Below are 22685 nucleotides of genomic sequence, written 5' to 3'. Positions count from 1 at the left end.
TAAGTAGAGTACCTACCACTAAAATGTGTCTAGCTAAGGGTACAAAAATGGTACCTAAATGTGTCTAGCGGCGATAAACAATAAGAGCAGCGATAGTAGCGAAACAAAGAATATTATTATATTAATTTATATGTAGGTATTTATATTGGAGCAACGCGTCGAGACACGCTTGAGCAACAGTTGAGCAACGATAAGAGCAGCGCTAATTCACTGCTTTTATCGTTTATCGCAGCTCCAACATAAACGTACCCTAATACATTACAAATACAGTAGACACTCAGTTGTGAACTAATAAAAACCAGGCGTGTGTATAAAATGGAATTGTTCATACTATACCGGGTGGTGCTTAAAAGTGGCTCACCCCTATAACTTTTTTATTTTTTCAGTAAAAAAAACGAGATTTGGTATGTTAGTATATGACATAAATTAAGATTGATTGACGTATTCAATTGTTTTCGGTCACTTCCTGTTTCACCGGAAATGACTAAAGGGTGCCATTTAAAAATCAAAATTCCAATAATAAAAAATTAAATAATAATATTAAAGTCAAAATTATAGTAATTGCCGGTAAAACAGAAAGTGACTAAAAACAATTGAATACGTACATACCATATTGAACATACCAAATCTCGTTTTTTTATCTGAAAAAATAAAAAAGTTATAGGGGGTGAGCCACTTTTGAGACGCAACCGGTATAATCTAATATATATTTTAAAAATAATAAAACTCAACATTTATAGTAATATCAAAATATTGTGTAATTTGTTTCTGCACTTTTTTTAGGTAGCTTAGTTATCTAAGCTTTTCTGCAAAACCTTATCCCTGCATTTTCGCAACACCAATAGATCATCAGTATTAACAATATTCTTTTTCACTCCAAAAAATAGCCTTATTAAATGCTTGCACTGCTTCTGCTGAACTAACTTCCATCTTATCATTATTTTTATTACTTTTTTAATTCATCATCACTGTCTCACCATCATTCTCACTAATTGCCGCAGCCATCCACGCATTTTTCGAAAAATGGTAATCGACATGAATAGCAAAATTTTTGAAACACCTTGTGTTTTTCGCTTTGACTAATACTAGGGGTTTAAGGTTATGTTCTCCAATAGAATTAATACATGCGAGGACAGAAACCTTGCTTTTTCAGCGCTCTGGTGCTATTTTTTCATCATTTGTATAGTATATAGTATACGAAGTCAACTGGAAGTAGAGGGGTTCTTAATTCGTCTGTCGCGACGATGCTGACAATAGCGCCAACAAAGACAGTGCCGAAATTAAGAGACCTAATCGTAATCTATTCCAATTGACTTCGGAAAAACTATACTAATGTTTCCTCGGGAAGTCATTTTACGTACCAATCATTAATAAATAAATAAAAGTGAAATAGATTTTTTGTATCTTTTTATGTCCTTTGTCGACTCTTTGGACAGATTTTAGTCAAGTAATTTTGAATTTTCTTTTTTAGGGAGATTCGGGTGGCCCTCTTGTGTCAAATGGCGTACAATTTGGAATCGTGTCCTGGGGTGGTAGATGTGGGGATGCGAGTTTACCCGGTGTATACGTTAAAGTTACCGAATTTTTGTCTTTTATTAACGACGTAATTAATCAATAAACGTCCCTGTTCTTTTATATGTAGGTTTAAATTATATTACAAAATTAATATAATAAATGCACATAAAATATTTATAATAATTGTATTATTAAGTAGTGTTTGCTCTTTACTAGTGACATAATTTTGCCTATAGACAGTGTTACAAATAAACGATCAACGCCATAAAAAATAGTCATGAACAATAATGCACGATAGATGATAAAATAAAAATAAAAAGTCAGAACGAAAAAAACATTAAAAAAATATTGTAGTCGTGCAGCATGCAGTATAAATAGATAATGTAAAACTAAATCAATTCTACAGTTTTTGTTACATCAAAATGCTACCAATAGTAACTAAACGAGCGATTTTCTTAATTCTAGCATACTCTATTTATATACATGGTAAGAACACAATTATTATTATCTTTCATTATTTAAAATGTCTCAAAATATCTTCATGATGTTTTAAATTGTAATTTAGCTAAATCAATTAGAGCTCAAACGCACTACCGGTCGCAGCGACTAGCCAACGGTCAGGCAATTAAGTCAAATGGTAAAAAAATAAATCAAGCGGTCGCAGCTTCAATATCAAAAAAGCATTAAATCAAATGATTGATTTATCTGGCCGTTGGCTGGTCGCTGCGACTGCGACTGGGCGTCAGTGCATTTGAGCTCTTAATATCTGTAATTATATTTTTATAAAGTTTTAAACTACGTTTAAAAGAATTGTCTTTATAAATTGATTTAAATATATTCCAAACAAAATTTGTTGTTCAACGAAATAGATACAGATGCTGTGGAGTATGGTGTAAAACGGGCTATTGGTGGAGTAGATGCCGATGTTGCAAATTACCCCTATCAAGTACAAATACTTCTAAATGGGACTCAATTATGTGGTGGATCTATTCTAAATAATGCTTTCGTATTAACAGCTGCCCACTGTTTTATGAGTAAAACAATGTAAGTTTTGTCTTTGAAATATTTTAGTTACAAAACTTCATTAAAACGTATTTGAAAAAATACTTTATAATCGGCAGAGTTGCAAGCTCACAGAAAACTTATGCCTTTTTTTTATTTAAATCATTTTAATGACTTAAGTCATTTTTCGAAAGCTGATTTAATAAGACTTAAAATTTAAGTTTCTTTGAAAATGATTTGTGATTTAAATCCTTATTCCGAAATAGAAAAAGATTTAAGTCTTTTCTTTAAGTCTTTTTAGAATAGCAGCATTTCTTTTTAAACTGTTGGGCGGCAGCCAAGCAGCAACATAAAAAAACAATGCTCAATACCAGTAGTAAATAAAATGTTAGTTTTTTGGAACCGGTTTTGATTATTTGTCGTGTTATGCGTGCGCAGTGGGTCTGTTAAATTTCAAGTGAATCCTCGACTTCGTTATGTAGCCCGAAAGACGAACGAAAGAAATTTATGCCCTCCAGCCCTTAGCTTGATTTCAGTATAGTGATCAAAGCCACATTATCACTTTTTAATAGATTAGAATTTAGAATTTAGAATGAGTGGGAGGGGGGTTAATCACTGCGACCTTATAGATCTATTGTGTCCCCCTTTCTTGAGTTATAACTCATCATACAGTCGCAGGGCTTTGACAAAAGCCAGTATCTGAGACGGTTTTATAGAGGGTAGTTCTCCATCTCCAATATCAGTCGTACCAAAATTCATGGCACGAATGGTTGTCGTTTCGGCGCACTCAGTGATGAGGTGTACTGGTGTTTCCCCATTTTCCCCACAGAATCTGCATTCGCCGTTTCTTCTCAGTTTCAATCTACTGAGGTGTTCATTGAGGAGACAGTGTCCTGTTAAAAACCCCGTGACAATCCGAAGATTGTTCTTACTTAAACCCAGGAAGGTCTGTGATTTTTCTTGATCATAAGCCCTCAGAAACTTCTTCGAGTGTCTTAGACCGTTGCACGATTCCCATTCCAGGTTGCGGATGGAATCTTCCAAGTTCTTGAGTTCCGCCTTGAGTTGGTTACGACTTGGAAAGCAGAACGGTTTTGGTCCAGTTAGTGGAGTGTTCGCTCCTTTTCTAGCTAGATCATGTGCTTTTTCATTGCCTTCTATCCCTGGGTGAGCAGGCACCCAGAGTAGAAGGACTTTGTTTTCTTTGCCTAATTTATTCAGCTTCTCTATGCATTCTTTGACCAATTTGGAATTGATTGATACTGAGTTGATCGCTTTTAACGCTGCTGGACTATCAGATAAGATGGCTATTTCTTGTTTCCGATAGTTCCTATGTAAGATAAGTTGTACGCATCTTTCGATAGCGTAGATTTCTGTCTGTAGGGTGCTAGGGTAAGTACCCATTGGTTCGGAGTATTTAGTTCTCGACCCAAACACTCCGATCGCTGTTCCCGTATTCGTTTTGGAAGCATCAGTATACCAAGTTATGGTATGGTCTTTTAACTGCTGGGCAGACGTTTCTCTCTTCCAATCCTTTTTATTGCTCAATACTACATTGAGATGTTTCTCAAAGTTGTACGTTCTTGGCATATCGTCCACTGGGAGTTGCAGGAGTGGTATTTCCTTTTTGAGGGTTTTCCAACTTTTTTATCTCAAAAACTGCGACTTTGACTGATTTTGATGTTATTACAAATTTTGTTGCCAATATTATTCCTAATCTTAAATTGAAAACCGCGTTTCGCTAGCTACTGTAATTTTGGAGTTACGATTTTTTAAAATTTTTAACCCCCTCCCATACCCCCACCAAAAACTAATGGCCAGATTCTCGGGTGTCCCAGTATTTTTGTGCCAAATTTGGTTAAAATCGGTTTAGCGGTTTTTGAGTTATCGTGTTACAGACGGCAGACAGACAAACAGACAGACAGACACCACGAAAATATTTTGTATTTAGGTCATTTATGACCCAAATAACTCATTTTGAAATTAAAAAAACTTTTGTTTTGCCGATCTTAATAGCATAATAGCCTACCATACCTGTTGGTATAGTCAGCTAAAAATATATTTTTGTGTTTGTAGGGGTTCTTAGAATTAACCGTTTTATTTTCTGTGGTTTTATTTCTCTCTAGTGGTCTAATTTGTATCTACAATAAATTAATAATAATATATGAAACTTAGTAAGAAAATCGCTAATTGGTAATACAAGAAAATGAATATTAACATTTAAATAAAAAAAATTGGCCAAGTGCGAGTCGGACTCGCGCACGAAGGATTCCGTACCATTCATTATCTATACAACATTAGACACTATATAAATGCCTTTATTGTCAAAAAATTTTACAATTTGTAGACAAAGGTAAAGTAAACAAACAAACAAATAAAAGAGAATACAAAACATTATACAAATAATATTGTCAGTCTTATTGTTTAAAATAAACATTTATAAATGTTTACAATGTCAAAGAATAAAAAAAATAAAAATAATATTCAAAAATATTTAGTTAGTTTATAGTAAATATCAATGACCAATGATAAATTTATTTCGGTGTCATTGGTAAATATAGCAATAGCAAACATTAGACCAGTGTTTACAAGATCAAATTCGATTATCAAAATATAATTCATTTACGGCATAGAAAGCCTTGTCTAGTAAATAAGAGTTCAATGCTTTGCGAAATGAAGAAAATGATGTTCTGGATTTGATTTCAAATGGCAGGTGATTGTGCATTTTTTTCGAGTTGTATAATATTGAACTTTTAACTAACTCTGAGCGTGGGGTAGGTAGATAAAGATCTTGCTCCGCGTTTCTGAGTAGATAAGTGTGAGATGGCCTTTCTTGAGAAGCTGATATATGCTTACGTATTAGGCAAACGGATTCAAATATAAATAACGAAGGAAGAGTTAATATTTTTAATTTTTTAAAGAAGTCCTGGCAATGAGTTCTGCTGTTTAGTTCCAGTGAACATCGAACAGCTCTCTTCTGAAGCTTGAAAATGCGGTCAAATTGAGTCGCACAACACGTACCCCAGAATGGAAGGGCATACCTGAGGTGCGACTCAAAAAGTGCATAATAAACAGTTCTAGCCACTGACAAGTTAAGCTCTTTAGAAACAGATCTTAATGCAAAACAGGCAGAGCTCATTTTTTTCGACACAGCTTCGATATGCATGTCCCATTTCAGACAATTGTCTACAACAAGCCCTAAGAATTTTACAGATTTTACGACGTCAATGGTGGTGTTTTAACGAATTTTTAAACGACAAAGCTTTAGTTTTAGAAATGTTGAGACTCAGGAGGTTCGAATCGTACCAAGATTTAATGGTGATTAAGTCATTTGATATAATCCCATGAAGTGCCGTGACGTCCTTGTTGCTCCAAGTGAAGCTAGTGTCGTCCGCAAAAAGACATATTTTGCCACTGATGTTTATGTTAGGCAGGTACCACAAGGCTAGTACTGAGCCTTGTGGTACTCTACATTCTATTGGCTTGCTAGAAGACAACGTGGTTTGGACACACAAGTTGACTTCTGTTGCTCAGATACGACTTAAACCATTCGAGAGATGTTCCCCTGAACCCATAGTGCTGCAGTTTATTAATTAGGATCTTATGATTTACACAGTAGAACGGCTTAGAAAAATCACAGAAAATTGTTGCTGTAGAATAATGGTTATTTAGGCTGGAGTAAACTTTATTAAGGAGGGAAAACATAGCGTCATTTGTGGACTTGTTGCTTAGAAATCCAAATTGATGTTCAGTAAGTATTTTGTACATAAACAGAAAAGATACCAGCCTTCCTTTAACCAACCTTTCTATGATCTTAGATAGCGTTGGAAGGAGTGCAATTGAGCGATAGTTAGAAGCTTCATCTTTGTCTCCTCCTTTATGCAGAGGAATGATTATTGCCGTATTAAGATATATTGGAAAAATACCATTTTGGAATGACATGTTTATTAAAGTAGTTAGGTGATTCAGAGTGCTTTCTGGGAGATTCAAAAACATTTTTAAAGTTAGCCCGTCGGTCCCAGATGAGGATTTATTTTTGATGGTATTAATTGTACTGCGAAGCTCTTCTAAAACTACATTAGTTTACATTATCATTAGAGAGATATGAGTGGATCATGAGAAGGACATATTATGGTATTAGTTAAGTTTTTCGCTACATTTACAAATTAATCGTTAAGGTTCTCAGGTAAGGTAGAGATATTGCTAGACGAAGAAAAGCTTTGTATCTCAAATCATTCACAATAGACCATGTTTCTTTAGCAACATTACCAGAATTGACTATTCTTCTATTATAATAAAGGTCCTTAGCGGCTCTTATAGCCTTATGATAAATTTTTCTGTATAGTTTTACGTAATTGTGGAAGAAGACACTGTCTGAGAATTTTTTTAAGTGAGATAATGAACGCATGTTTTTAGCAGATGCGTAGACCTTTAGTAGTCCAAGGTTTATTATGCTTATTTTTGATAGGCCTAAGAGGAAAGGATTTGAACGCTAGTGAAAGTACTTTTTTATTTATAAACATTTGTTTAATTCTGTTTTTAGTATTTGTTCTTATAGCGGACATAGATACATTATCTGTAAAAATTTCAACTGTCTAGCTATAAGGGTTCATAAGATATACCTTTGTGACAGACGGACGGACGGACGGACAGCAAAGTCTTAGTAATAGGGTTCCCGTTTTTAGCCTTTGGGTACGGAACCCTAAAAAATGTACTTAAATTGAATTCTGGTTGTCTTGACTTGAGGGTAATTATATTGATTTAAGTCATTTTACTGACTTAACTTGCAGATCATCATGATTTAGGCTCGGATTTAGGTCAAAAATATAGACTTAAGTTACAAAAACGACTTAAAAAACGAAATGTTTATTTAAGTCTTTACAAAAATGACTTGACTTGAAATAAAATGACTTAATAAGTCAAAGACTTAAGACTTAAATAATTTGAACTTTATGTTGAATTTGACTTAACACTTAAATCATTTTGATTTTAGAAATGACTATTAAGTCTTTTTAAAACTGACTTGTTGCAGCTCTGATAATCGGAATGTCGATTGTCGTAAACGTTTATGGATATCCATCTCTAAAGAATCAGTCACAGTTAGAATTGGATCATCTTATAGAACAAAAGGAGAACAAATTTATAATGTAGCCCAATTAACTTTACATCCCAACTTCGATCCTTGTAATAATGATTATGATGTAGCCGTTTTAAAACTGTCAAATAATTTGGTGAGTATTTTTTATAATTTTTTTAGATCATTGTCGCATATTATGCAGGGTCCGGCAATAGTGCGTCGGGCATCTGTAGCTCCTAGAATAAAAAAAAACTTGAAAATTTTGTTTAAGTGTAAACCTAAAGTATGTACTACGATGTATTTCAGAAAAATATTTATAGGGTGACTAAAAAATGTTTAAGTAGATCGGGATGATGTTTGTTTAAATAGAACACCCTGTATATTATTGCATTTTTGGCTTCCTTTCAGATCACTTTACATAACCTTAAGATTTTATTTAAGTGTAAACCTAAAGTATGTACAAGGATTCATTTCATTAAAATATTTTAACTCCTATAGGGTGGATCAAAAAAGTGTGAGTGGATCGGGATAACTTTTTTTTAAATGGAACACCCTGTATATTAATGCATTTTTGGCTTCCTTTCAGATGACTTTACATATAGTTCTAAGATATGAGTAAATCTCGGTGTAAATTTTTTTCGATTTTCAGAGATATTAATAAATAAATAAAAAATATATATTTTTTAACCTTCTTTAAAAAATTTATTACAAATACAAGAACTGTCCTGAAATCAAAACTATATTAGGTATTTACTTTAGATGGTCTATACTTACTTTGCTGTAAATATCGTAATCTGAAATCATACAGGATGTTCAAAATTTTACGCCAGACTTTCTAAAATATAAAATAATTTTTCTTTATTTTTTAATGGAACTAAAAATTATTATTTTATTATTTTTTCAATAGACGGAGAAAAATTAAAAAATGAACGTTTTTTGTATTTAAAGTATTTCAAAATGTTTAATAGTTTTGCAGATACACGCAGTATTATTTCATATGGCGCTTTCAACGGTAAAATACGAGAGAAAAATTATTGCTGGGTGGCTTTGTTAAAAATTTAATGTGAAAAATGCCATATAAAATATAAAACCGCAAAAATCTGCGAAACCAAATTTTGAGATATTCTTAATACAAAAAAATGTTTATTTCTTAATTCTCCATCTATTGAAGAAATAATATACAGGGTGTTCCACTTAAAGAAAACCGAAGAAAAATTATTTTATATTTCAGAAAATTTGGCGTAGAATTTTGAAGATGCTGTATGATTTACGATTAACATATTTATAGCAAAGTCAGTACAGACCATCTAAACTAAATATTTGGTGTTGTTTGGATTTCAGGACAGTTCTTGTATTTTTATTTTTTTAAGAAAGGCTGAAAAATATATATTTTTTATTTATTTATTAATATCTCTGAAACCATCAAAATATATTTACTCATATCTTAGGATTATGTAAAGTGATCTAAAATGAAGCCAAAAATGCAATAATATGCATCCACTAACACTTTTTTGAGCCACCCTATAGAACTTAATATATTTTCATGAAATACATTCTCGTACATATTTTAGGTTTGTACTTAAAAAAAATCCCATATTTTTTTATTCTAGGAGCTATACGACATAGCTGTCATATAGATGCCCGACCTCGTGCCCGACGCACTATTGCTGGATCCTGTATTCTAGTTTATATAAATCTTTTAGTATATTATCTTTGAATAGTAATGTATAACGATAACTTAATTACTAAATGATTTATTAAATGGCATTAATAATTGTAATTAATCTAGTAATGTTTGTTTTCCAAAATTTTAAATCATGTATAGTAGGGGACTGTTATAAGTATACATATAACCATACCGTATAAATATATACATACCATATAAATATACCGTCGATTTACTGCAAAAACTTGCAAAAAAACTTATTTTTTATATTTATTTTATTGCTTCTTTAAAGACATATGGACCAACTGTTGCACCTATCAAACTACCAACAAAAGCAAATAAAATAATCAATGGTCAGACTGTTATTATTGCTGGTTGGGGATATAAAACATTTTGTAGCCTGCATCAATCTGATCAATTACAAGTAAGTATATAAGTATATCCTTATACCTATATCCTTATACCTCGAATAAGGATATACCAAGTAAGTATATAAGTATATTCTTATACTGTATACAGGAAGTTTCAAAACACATGTGCCATCTCTCGTGGGAGATTCCTCATGTAAAAATAAGATTTATTTTTCATATCAACATAAGTCCGATCCTGCTTCGTTTCGTAGCTACAGGGTTAAGTCTTAATATTTCTTCGATTTATTATAATTTTCTTCCAAGTACTTTTAGCGTTTCTATTGAAATTTTGAGGGTAAAAGTTACTATAAATGCGACATATTTTAAAACCAAAAAAGTGTTGACATATTAACCAGGGACGTGCATATGGGTTATCACTGGAATATTTTTCTAAAAATAGCATGTACGCCACTGACTTTTTTTTATCTTGTTAGCGAAATAGTGTAAGCAGTTTAATGCCGATTAAAACTTGTCTCTTGATATTTTGTTGATTTCGGCCTCCTTGATGAGATAAACGCAATTTTATTAATTTGCCTTGATCCAAGTCTACTAGCAACCTTTAAAAAAATAGTACCATTAACTTGCGAAAGTTTTAAAGAAGTACTCATTGGCATTAAATAATAATTGGCATTAAACGGCCTACACAATTTTAATATCAAAAGAAAAAAATTCAGTGGCACACATGTTTTTTTTTAAAGATTCCAGTGATAACCCATATGCACGTTCCTGATGAATGTATCTCCACATTTTTAGCATTAAAATATATGCACTTATAATATCTTTTACCCTCAAAATTTCCTTCGAATCACTAAAAGTACTTGGAAGAGAATTATAATAAATGAAAATATTATTAAGACTTTAACACCCTGTAGCAGCTGCGAGACAAAGCAGAATCGGACCTATGTTGATATGAAATTTAAATCTTATTTTTACGTGAGGAATCTCTCCACGAGAGATGAGAGATGGCACATGTTGTTTGAAACACCCTGTATAAGTATATCCTTATACCTCGTTAGCCAGGGATGCATATTCTCACTGGCATTATTCAATTCATATTCCGAAAATCTGGATAGAGAAACCAATGACTAAAGAATATAAGAACATATAACACAGGAGACCAAACTGTGACCATTCTGCCAAACAGTTCTTAACAGCTGCTTGAAGCGATATCCAAGAGAGATGGCAAATGTTTTTTGAAAAACCCTGTATAATAATAAAATTATTTTGAGAAGACAAATCATTTATAAAAAGGCATTTATTTACACAACATATTATGGTCAACTTGGTATCTAATAGGAGGCAATATCAACATGGAACATGTACGAAACAAAGATCGACAATGTTTGCACAATAGTGTTTTCTCTACGATATTGTCGTTTTTAAATCTCAAATTATTATTTAAGATAATTTGAATTATCAGGAAATTTTTGGGTGTTATATAGATATACTGGAACATTTCATTTTCAAAACTTGACTGTTAACTTACGAATTATATTTTTAGAAACATTTTTGAAAATAAATAGAAAATGAAATTGTCATATAATTGGTTGAGAATTTATCATTATTTTGTGAACATGCCAATTCTAATTTTGCTATTGATGTGTCTTTGAACATTGTATTTTAAGTTTTCAGATATATTTAGTTGATAATTTTTAAATTATGTATTGATATTATACAGGGTGGTCCGAACTGTATTCCGGAAACTTCGGCAGCATATTCTGCAGATAAAATTAAGTAAAAAAGTTGGTATAAATGTATGTCCGAAAATGCTTAGTTTCGGAGATACAGGGTGTAGAAGTTATTCAGAAAATATTTGCAAAAAATCGATATAAAAATGAAACTTTTACACCCTGTATCTCCAAAACTAAGCATTTTAGGACATACCTACATTTGTATGAATTTTTTTACTTATTTTTATCTGTAGAATATGCGGTCGAAGTTTCCGGAATACAGTTCGGACCACCCTGTATATGTATTAATATTGGTATTTATATTTATTCAATGGATTTTTCAGGCAGTGACCTTATCTGTCGTTCCGACCAACATATGTGAAAATGTCTATTCTCAGCCTCTTACTTCAAGAATGTTCTGTGCCGTTGGCAATGACCAGAATACGTGTCAGGTCAGTTAATAAATAACTATAATTTATTTTAGGACAGTTTATTATTTGATCATCTATTTATCTAGTAATTTTGTCATCTACTTATCACTTTAATATAAGACCATTTTCTATCCAATAGCAGTGGCAGCGGCCACAGCAGTTATGGCTAAAAAAAGAATTTCCAATCAATCAAATTCAGATTTAATCTTCCATAAACAAGGACACTTTCGATTCAATTCTATTAAAAATTGTTTATTAATCGATTTTTGGTCCATATTTTCTAACGAAGACTCAACTGAACAGGAACAACAACAACAAAGGCGATTAAAAGCATACACGCTACTGAAAAGGAACCGTCAGGTTACATTGGGACCCCCCACACATTATCGGTTTGGCGCAAACCGTTCGTCTCGGCGTGTCGAAAATCAAGCTTCGGCTGATATTTAAACCGACGATTCCATCCGACGGTTTTATGCCACAGACTATCGGTTTGGCACGTCGATTAGACTCGCAGCGATGCGAATGGATGAAAAAGCTCGTAGTCTGTGGGGGCCTTACGTCTCAAGTGCTGTACGGTGGAGACACTAATCGTTCTGCGGCCAACGCATAAAACACTTACTTTCCCTAATTCGGCCAGCGAAGGTAGTGATGGGCTTATTCGAATGAAATATAACCTGTTATTCGGTTATTAAAATAACCTGTGTAATTCGGTTTTCATTTCAATGTATTTGAATGAAAAATAACCTGAAAGCTGAACAGTACGAACTACGTCTCGTCGTCGATCCGTCGGGTGTCGGGTGAACAGAACATCGAGTTAATCGGGTAATGGAATAAGAGACGTTTTAAATTCAATGAAGGAAGTTTCGATGCCACCAGTCGAATAAAAAACGAATTTTAAAATTTACGAGTAGGTGGTGGTAACAGCAACTGTTATTTATTATTTATTTTTGATTACTGTTTAGAGAAGCTATTGATATTGATAATGATATTATAATAGATTTAATATGAATTAATAATAATACCTAATTTTGTGTAAAATAAAAAACACGTTTTAGATAAATTATATTTTTTATTATCAGGAAAATATGTATGTATGTAATTACAGATCCATTAAGTTGTTATATCAGTTATTCGTTATTTTATTATATTTCCATTAATTTGATAATTTGTAGTAGTTATATGTATAAATAAGTGTTATTTCATTGTAATTAAATACTGAATGCCTATTTTACATTATGTCACATATAAAAGCGAACTGCACGGTTCGAAGCAGACTTTTCACTCTCTGTACTTTGTCGAGAACGTTTGTAACAATAAAATCGTTTTTTAAAAACAACTCTGTTAATTCAGACTTCAAAACTGGCGCAGTCGGTAGGATTTCGTGTATTCCCTTTCGAGTGTCACATGCAGTGGTAAATCGGGAAGTGCGGTTTCAACCCTTAAACGCGAAATTCGAACAAAAACTTTGTGAAGTGAAGGACAGGATAGTGCAATCGATCCGGATTAGCTGTCTAAACCTGAACGAGCAAAGAAAGTTGTCGCAAACCACCCCGACGAAGACAGCAGAGAGCGGAGTCCAGGAAAAGGACAGGAAAGACTTCAAAAAGAAGTAAGTGCCTTCCTTTTTGCCCCTTTTGGTATACCTCTGTTTAAGGAAATCAGTAGGGATAGTTATAGGAGCAGTCTATCGAAGACATTAGATTAAGAAAAACAAAAACCAAAAAGTAAAAAATTCTTAGAAGTAAAGTAACAAAGAAAAAGTTACCTAGTATTACATTTTTATTAAGTAAAAATAATAAAAAATAAATATAAAAATAAAATAAAATTTACGCTCATAGATCGTAAATGAAAAACTAGCACGTTAATGAGTGTAGACGAGTTAGCGGACAGACTATCAAATTTAACAGTAAAACTTAATACAGAAATAAATAAAATGAATGCGAGAACAAGTGCTTCAGAAAATGAAAATATGCGAACTGTAAATTGGAATATTTTTAAGTCAAAAGTACAAAATATTAAGCCCTTTGACGGAAACAGTAATACATTAAATACTTTTATATTTAAATGCGAATCACTTTTACTAAAATATGCGACCGTACCAGACGAGGATTTTAAACAGCATGTTTTTGAGTGTGTACAGTCTAAATTAGTAGGAAAAGCCGAGATAATGGTGGGAAACAGATTAGAATTAGATAATTGGTCGAAATTAAAAGCCGCTTTAATACAATGTTTCTCAGATAGACGTGATTTAGATTGCCTAATCCAAGAATTGACGAGAACGCGACCGTTTAAAAACGAACATCTCTTAAGTTTTGGCAGCAGATTACAACTCTTAAAAAGTAACGTAATTCAAAGAATCAGTAACGATACGTGCCTAGCGCCTCTAGGAAAACGTGTCAGATAAGCCACTATGATAAGACCGCGTTAAATACATTTATTGCAGGTTGCAGCGGAACTTTAAGAAACAATCTTTACATTAAAAAACCGACATCCTTAGAAGATGCAATGGCGTGCGTAAATGAATTTGAAAATTTTGAAATGCTCTATGGCAGTTCTAACGAACAAAACAAGGTGTACAAAACACAAAATTTCCATCAAAAGCCAGCACAACAAAATTTCCAAAATCAAAATAATTTTTCTAACACAACAAATTTTCCACACAACAATTCTAACTATCAAAATAATAATAGACAACAATTTAATAATCAAAATCAATTTAATCACCCAAATCAATACAATCAATTCAATCAAAATGTACCTAATACAAATTTTAACCAAAAACAACCTTGGCCTTGTCAACCAATTAATATTACTCCAAGAGAAATGCCTCCAAGACGATATCCAACAAATAGAGAAGTCTTTGGACCACCTATAAATGTCTTTAAGCCAAAGCCCATTCCACCACACCAACAATCAAAACCAGAGCCTATGTCTACAACTTCAGCAAACCCATCTTTTGCTTCGAAGAAAAGGGATAGTCAAATCCAATCATATCAGAATAGACAGTATCCAATACCTTTCCAAGCAACTGGACCACCAGATTTCACCTTCCAAGAATTATTTACTAATGATTACAACGAAGATATGAATAATTATGCGTACCAAGACACAACAAATACGCATCCCTATGAACAAAACTATAATTATACCGATTATAACAATTATGACGAATACGAAAACCAATATTCTGAAGAATACCCTGTTCATAGTTTGGAAGAAGAATTTCAACAGGAACCCGAATACGAGAAAGTTGTTGAGGAACAAAAATCCTGCACAAGAGGAAATTTTCGGAAACCCAGCCAGAAAGAAGGAAAAACATGATAGAAATAAACATCTGTTCAAGTAACGCTCTTCCGTATGTAGAAATAAAACATCCTAAGTTAAAATTATTAATCGATACCGGAAGCTCGCGCTCTATTTTAAAACCATCTATTGTAGAAAACTTTTTCCCGAACTGTATCTATCAAACAACCAATATAATCAAAACAGCTATTGGTCAAAAATCAACAAAATATCAAGCTGACCTCTCATTCCCGGAATTTGGAAGCAATCATAAAATTAAATTTATTTTATTTGATTTCCACGATTATTTCGATGGAGTTATAGGTTTAAAAGACTTAATAAATATGAACTTAAATATCGATTTAACTAATAAAAGATTAATAAACAATTTTGTCGAAATACCGTTCAAATATCGCCAACCGGAAGAAATAAATTTTTCTTTTTCTATAAACCCTCACGAAAAACTAATAAAAAAAGTTCCAGTTAATATTTTTCAAGGAGAAATTATAACTCGACCAAAAGAAGAGTTCGATTACAATATCAAATACAAAAAAGGCAAACAAAATCAAGCAGCCGATGCGTTATCAAGAATACCAATAAATAATCAAGAGTTAAACGCCTTAGAGACAGAATCAATCGATAATAACCCAGGAGATATTGACGAAGTAATCGAAGAATTAATAAAAAATAGAGAAAGTTTACCTGATATAGAAGAAAAAGAATTAGAAGAAATATTAGGAATAAAACCTAAACCAAAAATAATTATCCACTCAGATATACAAATAAGACCACCAAATCCTATAAAGAAAAAAGAATCAACTGATCTAGAAACACGTCATACCTCTCTAGAAGAACCAATAATAGGTCTCCCTATTTCAGAACGTTCATTAAACACTTATAAAAATCAAGTATATTCACCTACGGAGAGATCGATAATATAAAATGTAGACACGAACAAATATTCAAAAATACTCGAATATATGTAACTATATCACAACGCCGATCAACAGAAAACTTTGTAAAATTTCTCAAAGAATTTATTGACCCCAAACAAACCTATGCTATGTATTTTAAAGATCAATTAATAGCTAGAAATTTTATTATTACTTTACAAAAATTATTTAAAAATACTGCATTTAATTTTATTCAGTGTAGTAAATTTCTAAACGATATCGAAACATTAAACGAACAAAAAGAAAAACTTGAAATGTACCACACGACAAAAACTTGTCATCGCGGTATCAATGAAATGAAAAACGCTTTAACATCAAAATTTTACTGGCCAAAAATGAGCGAAGATATTGAAAACTACGTAAACAATTGTGAGACTTGTCAGAAAAATAAGTACGATCGAAGTCCACCCATCGTAAAATTTAATTTAACACCTACAACATCGAAACCTTTCGAACAAATCCATATTGATACATTTAAAATATCAAATGAGAGCTTTTTAACAATTATAGATGCTTTTTCTAGATATGGACAAGCATATCATTTAAACGCTTTAACAGGTCCTACGATAATCGAAAATCTATACACTTTTATAACCCATCACGGTTTACCTTTGAAAATAACAACCGATTGTGGAACCGAGTTCAAAAACAAGGAAGTAGAAGATTTTTGTAAACTCTATAAAATTGAGATACACTATACAACACCGAAAAATAGTACATCAAACTCACCTGTAGAGAGATTTCACTCATCTCTAATCGAACATTATAGATGTCTAAAAAGTGATCATCCAAATCTTAGTCCCAGTCAATTAATAAAACGATCTATATTAGGATATAATAATTCAATTCATAGCGTAACAAAACATACACCTTTTGAAATAATTAAAGGGCATATAAATAACACTGACCCATTCGATTTAAATGACGAAATAATAGTATCAAATTATATACAAAAACATAAAGAACAAGCTGAAGATCTTTATAGAAATATTCAAAGTATAAACGCAAGAACTAAGGAATTAATTATAACAAAACGAAATGAGAAAAGACAAGATCCACCTGAATTCCTTAAATCAGATGTAGTTTATATAAAAACGAAAGCTAGAGGAAAAGATCAACCTAAATTTAAAAAGGCAACGATCGAAAAAGAAGATCAAATTAAATTAATAACAAATAAAGGAACATATCATAAAAGCCTAGCTAGAAAACCTAAGGTAAAGAAAAAATCAAATTTTCAGGAAAACAACGATGAAGAAGATCCAGATCCTGCTGATATTCCTGGTACTTCACGCGAAGACAATTCTGTCACAGGACATCGAACTTAAAACTATAAAAAACCCTATTTTGCCTATGCAACTAGGAACCTCTAAGTTAGTTTATTCTAAGCACACATTTTTACATTATATAGATATAAACCCTATTATTAATCAATTAATTAATATAGAACAATGCTTTTCGCTTATTAAAAATCATGTAAATAAGAAAACGTTACTAACCATATGTCATATTATGGATTATCAGAAAGTACTTTATTAAGAACGCAATTCTTGATCGATTCAACACAAAATAAATTAAAGAATCTTTATCCGCACATTAGGACAAAGCGTGGATTAGTAAATATTGTAGGAAAAACCTCTAAATGGCTTTTCGGTACACTAGATTCTGAAGACGGACAAAAATATCAAAATGCTATAAATAAGCTAGAACAAAATCAAAAAGGCTTAATAAACGAAGCTAATTTACAAATTTCCTTATCGAAAAACTTAATAAATAATTATAATAAAACAATTGTTTCTCTAACTACAAATCAGCAAAAATTAGAAAAAAGTCTGAAACTATTCCAACAAACAGTTGATAAAACTATATCAAATCTAAATGCATACTTGAATTTTCAAGGCATTGTTTCGCAACTTAATCTAGACTGCCAGAGTCTGATTACTTTTCTCGATAATCTCGAAGACGCGATTATGTTTGCAAAGTTGAACGCCTTACATAACGTTATCATATCAAGCTACGAGTTAAATGAACTATTAAATTACTTAAGAAAAATTTATAAAAATAACGAAGTTCCAAATTTTAAAAATATATTAACCTATTATCAGTTATTGGGTACACAGGTAACATTTTCTGAAAATAAATTAATTTTCGCTATACACGTTCCTATAATTAGATCTAAGGAATACACCTTTTACCACCTATACCCAATTATCCTAAATCAAAATATTTTCATTCCCAAATACCCATTCCTGGCACAAGAAGACCAGTCATACCAATTTGAGGAAGAAGCATGTCCATTCCTGGAAGAAAAATACTTCTGTCAAGAAAACTTCCATGCACGAGACGAATGCACTATCCAACTATGTCCGGAAACTTCAATTGTTCAACGATCCACATCGACATAAAAGAATCCGTCATTGAACAAATCACACAAAAGAAATTCTACTCTTGCCAGCCAAAGAAGAACGAATATATGCACAATGCAGAATCAATCAATACATCAATGTTAAGAAACCAACTTTAATAAATATTCCATCCGAATGCCAAGTGACCATCGATTCAAGAACATATAGAAACGATGTTCAACTAAGAGAAGGAAAACCTTTAATCCTGCCTGAGGTACAACTAGAAAATCTTGAAAAACCAAAGTCCAAATTCGAATATATTGCTCCGAAGCTATCGAAAATCAACTTCGACGATATATACGAGATAAAAGAAAAATTCAATGAACTATCACCGATCAAAGAAGACGAAGAAAGAACCTATCAACCAGTCATCTTCGATATTGCGATTATTTTCATTTGTCTAATAATTGCAATATACCTAGTGTTCAGAAAATACCCACAACTCAAGAAGTACTTTCCATGTTTAAAGAAGAAAGAAGAACAGCATGTTCCAGTCCCACAGAAGAGGACCCCCGAAAATAACTCCGTTATTTTCTTGTCTTAACAGGGGAGGAGTTATATGTATAAATAAGTGTTATTTCATTGTAATTAAATACTGAATGCCTATTTTACATTATGTCACATATAAAAGCGAACTGCACGGTTCGAAGCAGACTTTTCACTCTCTGTACTTTGTCGAGAACGTTTGTAACAATAAAATCGTTTTTTAAAAACAACTCTGTTAATTCAGACTTCAAAACTTAGTATCATGAAATTATATTATGATATAATATAATAATATGTAATGATATTGCCTAATCAAATATTAAATATTTACTAAATTAACTAAATTTACTAAATTAACTTGTAAATCGAAAAAGTACGACTATAGTCTGTTCAACGAGAAGATCCTTGACAGTGATAGATGTGTCTGTCATTTTAATTTCAAAGTAGTTTATTTTATTTTACAAAGAAATAAGTTGGTACAACTGGAACGCATAGCAGGAAATATTTAAAATTTGATTGACAAGTGATTACTTCAAAATATTGTGAAAAAAACTGTATAAAACTGAAAAAATGTAATCGAGTTATTTTATTTAATAAAAACGGTATGTGTTAATACAAAACAAACAAGAACAAGACACCACATACCAAAAAAATTAATTAACTAATTAACTATTTTTTACTTTCAAGCTTTATGAAACTACCCGCATTTATGATTATATTTATCAATATAACTTATGTACAAATACAAATTTGTAATATTCCACAGGAATAAATAAAACAACATAGGCAAATAAAACTATTTTCTTAATAATAACACTTCCCAAATTTTATACCTTAAAAGTTGGTTAATTAACTTCAATCTTAATGTTTTTAAACCAGTACCTTTTGACATTATTTCTCTGCAGTACTAAAATCCATTATTTACCTATCGTGTGATGTCGATATTTTACAGCTACTCCAGTTTTTAGTATGTGTTTAGTATGGTCCTACCATATTCGAGATGCACTTATCTACGACGAGATGGTATACAAACTTTATTGATGATAACTTGTAACTTTATTGCTGTATAAGACTTTCTGCCTGAGCAGCAATAATTGTGCTCTGGGTCTACAGTTAATTTTCACTCGATTTTTCCTCCACTTGACTTCAAAAGACACAAAACACAGGTAATAAACACGAATCAAAATGCATCATCTTCCAAAACGCATGATATTTGACAAAAATTGACGCATTGGTTGACACAAAATTATAACCTATAATTTAGCAAGACTTTGACAAGCGTCAAAAATCTAAAGGCGAGTTCATACACATCGGCGTCCGTTTGTCGTTCATCGTTCCGTCAAACCAATAAAATTGAAATACGATCTGTCATTTTTGAAATAAACCAATAAAACTGGTTAAAAACAACAAGAGATGACGCATGACGGATTTATATTTAAACTCATCCATAGTTAACTTAAAAATTATTAGAAACTTTTTTTAGTAAAATAAATTGATTGGTATGGGACGTCATCTACTTTTCTTCTGTCATCGTCTGTCGAAATCTTACCTGAGAAAAAAAACAGAGTATACCACCGGACTAACAACAGAATACTGAAACTGAATCGCCAAACCGGAATCCGGCTAAGCCAACCTAAACCTAACGAAAAATGAAACTGAAAGGAGAGCCCGAATTTATTTGAATGATTATTCAAATAATCATTCGGTTATTAGTATTAAGCTTGATTTTCATGCATCCGTTATCCGTTAATATGATGGTCCGATATTAATTTTATTGGTTGACTTTAAAGACTTCAATTGGTTAGAAACGGTTATCCAATCGAAGTCTTTAAATTCAACCAATAAAATTAATATCGTATCATCGTATCGTCGGACAACGGATGCATGAAAATCAAGCTTTATTCGAATGCTTATAATCCGGTTATCAAAATTGTTCGGTTATGCCCATCACTGAAGACGGTGTGCATCTGAAAGCGACAGTGTTGCCTTATTAATATGTATAATATCTGTAATACGTTTGACGAAAATATTTTTGGATGAAAAATCCGCGTTTATGTATTGAAAATTTATTCGTGTTAAACATAGAATAAACAACAAAAATAAAAATTCTTTTATAGGTATTGAATAATGTCGTATAATCGAAAAAAGTCGTTTTGTTGGCTTGAAACTTACGATTATTGCCTTTTACCGTAATATTTCACATACAAAAAACAGCAATCTTTATTTCCAAGCCATCTGTGACGCCTCAATTGTTTAATGATAGAAAATCCGTATTATTAACGTACCGTACTCAAAATTCGTAAATCTACGGATAATCAGAAGTTCTAGCAACACTGTCTCCGGCAGCCACTCAGTCTGTCGACTGAAAGCAGAACTACGGTACAGTATTCTTTATCCGCTGCGCAGTAAACGATTATCAGCGCACAATGGCGCAGAGCTAAACTAAATCTCGGATAGGCTGATGGTAACGAAAGCTACCTACATCTCAGACAGGTTTTGTGGCACGAAATCGCCCATTAAGTTGCGCATCTTCTCATTTCTTCAATCAAATGTAATACTCAATTTTGTTTTTTAGGGCGATTCAGGTAGCCCACTGGTATCAAATGGAGTTCAAATTGGAATCGTGTCTCGTGGTTTCATATTTTGCAATGGCAATACCCCAAGCGTACATGCTAAAGTTACCGAATTCCTGCCCTTCATTACTGACTTAATTAATCAATAAAAGTGCCGCCTCTTTGATATGTAGGTTTAAATTATATTACAATATAATATAATAAATGCCCATAATAATACTTATTGTTTTATTACGGAGTATAGTTTTAAAGATAAGGCAACCTCTAAACATTACAGTTGAGGTTACACCTCTAAATGATTTTGGAATCAAGGCTTGGTATTTTCGCCATTGAAACAAAATCTAAAAAATATTTTTTGAAGTGAAACTTCTTTACACACGATGGGGGTAAAAATTCAAGGCCGTGACACAAACATTCAAGTATTTACTGTTGTAGATTCTCAGTAACAATAAAAAAGAGGCCAAACCAAACCAAACCAAACTTATATTGTAAACATTGAAATAACTGGAAGCTAAACTTTGTACCTGCTTATATTTAGAGCCAGTGTCTGACGACCTTTTTTTACGATGGCCCTAATATGTTTACTACTAAAGTCGATAAGAGCCATCAGTAGAAGTCCATATCAGTAGAAAAAAGAAACAGGATATCTCCCTTTTTGTCGGTCGCGCGTATCAATGCTTTTTGTTCGGCCTATTTGTTCTGCTTGTTCGTGCGCGCTTGGTTCGTTCGGGCTAAAATGCCCAAGTCTGGACGCACCTTTAGGAACAATACTGTTTTTGTCCTTTATTGATATATGCTGAAAATCTCACGAGTTACGTGTCTACACATATTAAATTACATAGACGTAGGATGTAGAATATTCTGTTATGAAACGACTGATGGAATAGCAGGCATCGCGGATTTGAAATACATGGAAATAACGACCTTATCGTGTAGTCGGGGTTGGAGATTTTTCTTACTCCATTTACCACACCAGTATTTATTAACGAAAAATCCAAGAATATTTTAAATGAATTATTTAATATTAGAACATTTAATAAGCTCATGAATAGCAACTTCGCCTTTTAGTTAACTCGGATATTTCTGAAGTTAATTCTTTCTGAAACAATATTTTCTAATTGGTAAAACGTGAAAAAATGTTAGATCTGACAACTCTGTTGAAACTGGTCGTTCATCTGGCCGCAGCTATAAACGCAATACATCCGGCCAGCCGACGCG

General features: G+C 32.3%; 1 protein-coding gene across 2 annotated transcripts; it reads left to right on the top strand.

Annotated features, from left to right (window-relative positions):
• The first annotated feature begins 1895 nt into the window (after positions 1-1895).
• LOC115879798 (trypsin beta-like) lies at positions 1896-21686 on the top strand. Of its 2 annotated transcripts, none has more exons than XM_030896788.1 (6): positions 1896-2001; positions 2385-2559; positions 7550-7748; positions 9553-9684; positions 11685-11792; positions 21470-21686. In XM_030896788.1, the coding sequence occupies exons 1-6, from the start codon at positions 1938-1940 to the stop codon at positions 21614-21616; spliced, it is 825 nt and encodes a 274-aa protein (XP_030752648.1). In that variant the 5' UTR covers positions 1896-1937; the 3' UTR covers positions 21617-21686. The 2 variants fall into 2 exon arrangements, with proteins under 2 accessions (XP_030752648.1, XP_030752649.1); XM_030896789.1 differs by lacking the exon at positions 21470-21686 and adding an exon at positions 12075-12320.
• Positions 21687-22685: the final 999 nt, after the last annotated feature.

The sequence above is a fragment of the Sitophilus oryzae genome, unplaced genomic scaffold (genome assembly GCF_002938485.1).
Source record: "Sitophilus oryzae breed Bouriz unplaced genomic scaffold, Soryzae_2.0 scaffold_1586_pilon_pilon, whole genome shotgun sequence".
In the NCBI taxonomy this organism is placed as follows: Eukaryota; Metazoa; Arthropoda; class Insecta; order Coleoptera; family Curculionidae; genus Sitophilus; species Sitophilus oryzae.
Note: the sequence above shows the minus strand (reverse complement) of the source record. Positions and strands in the feature narration are given on the sequence as shown.

Coding starts and splice junctions, on each gene's coding strand:
- LOC115879798 (XM_030896788.1), top strand. CDS start 1,938: ATGCTACCAATAGTAACTAAACGAGCGATTTTCTTAATTCTAGCATAC. Junction 2,002..2,384: donor ATACTCTATTTATATACATG/GTAAGAACACAA, acceptor TCAACGAAATAG/ATACAGATGCTGTGGAGTAT. Junction 11,793..21,469: donor ATGACCAGAATACGTGTCAG/GTCAGTTAATAA, acceptor TTTGTTTTTTAG/GGCGATTCAGGTAGCCCACT.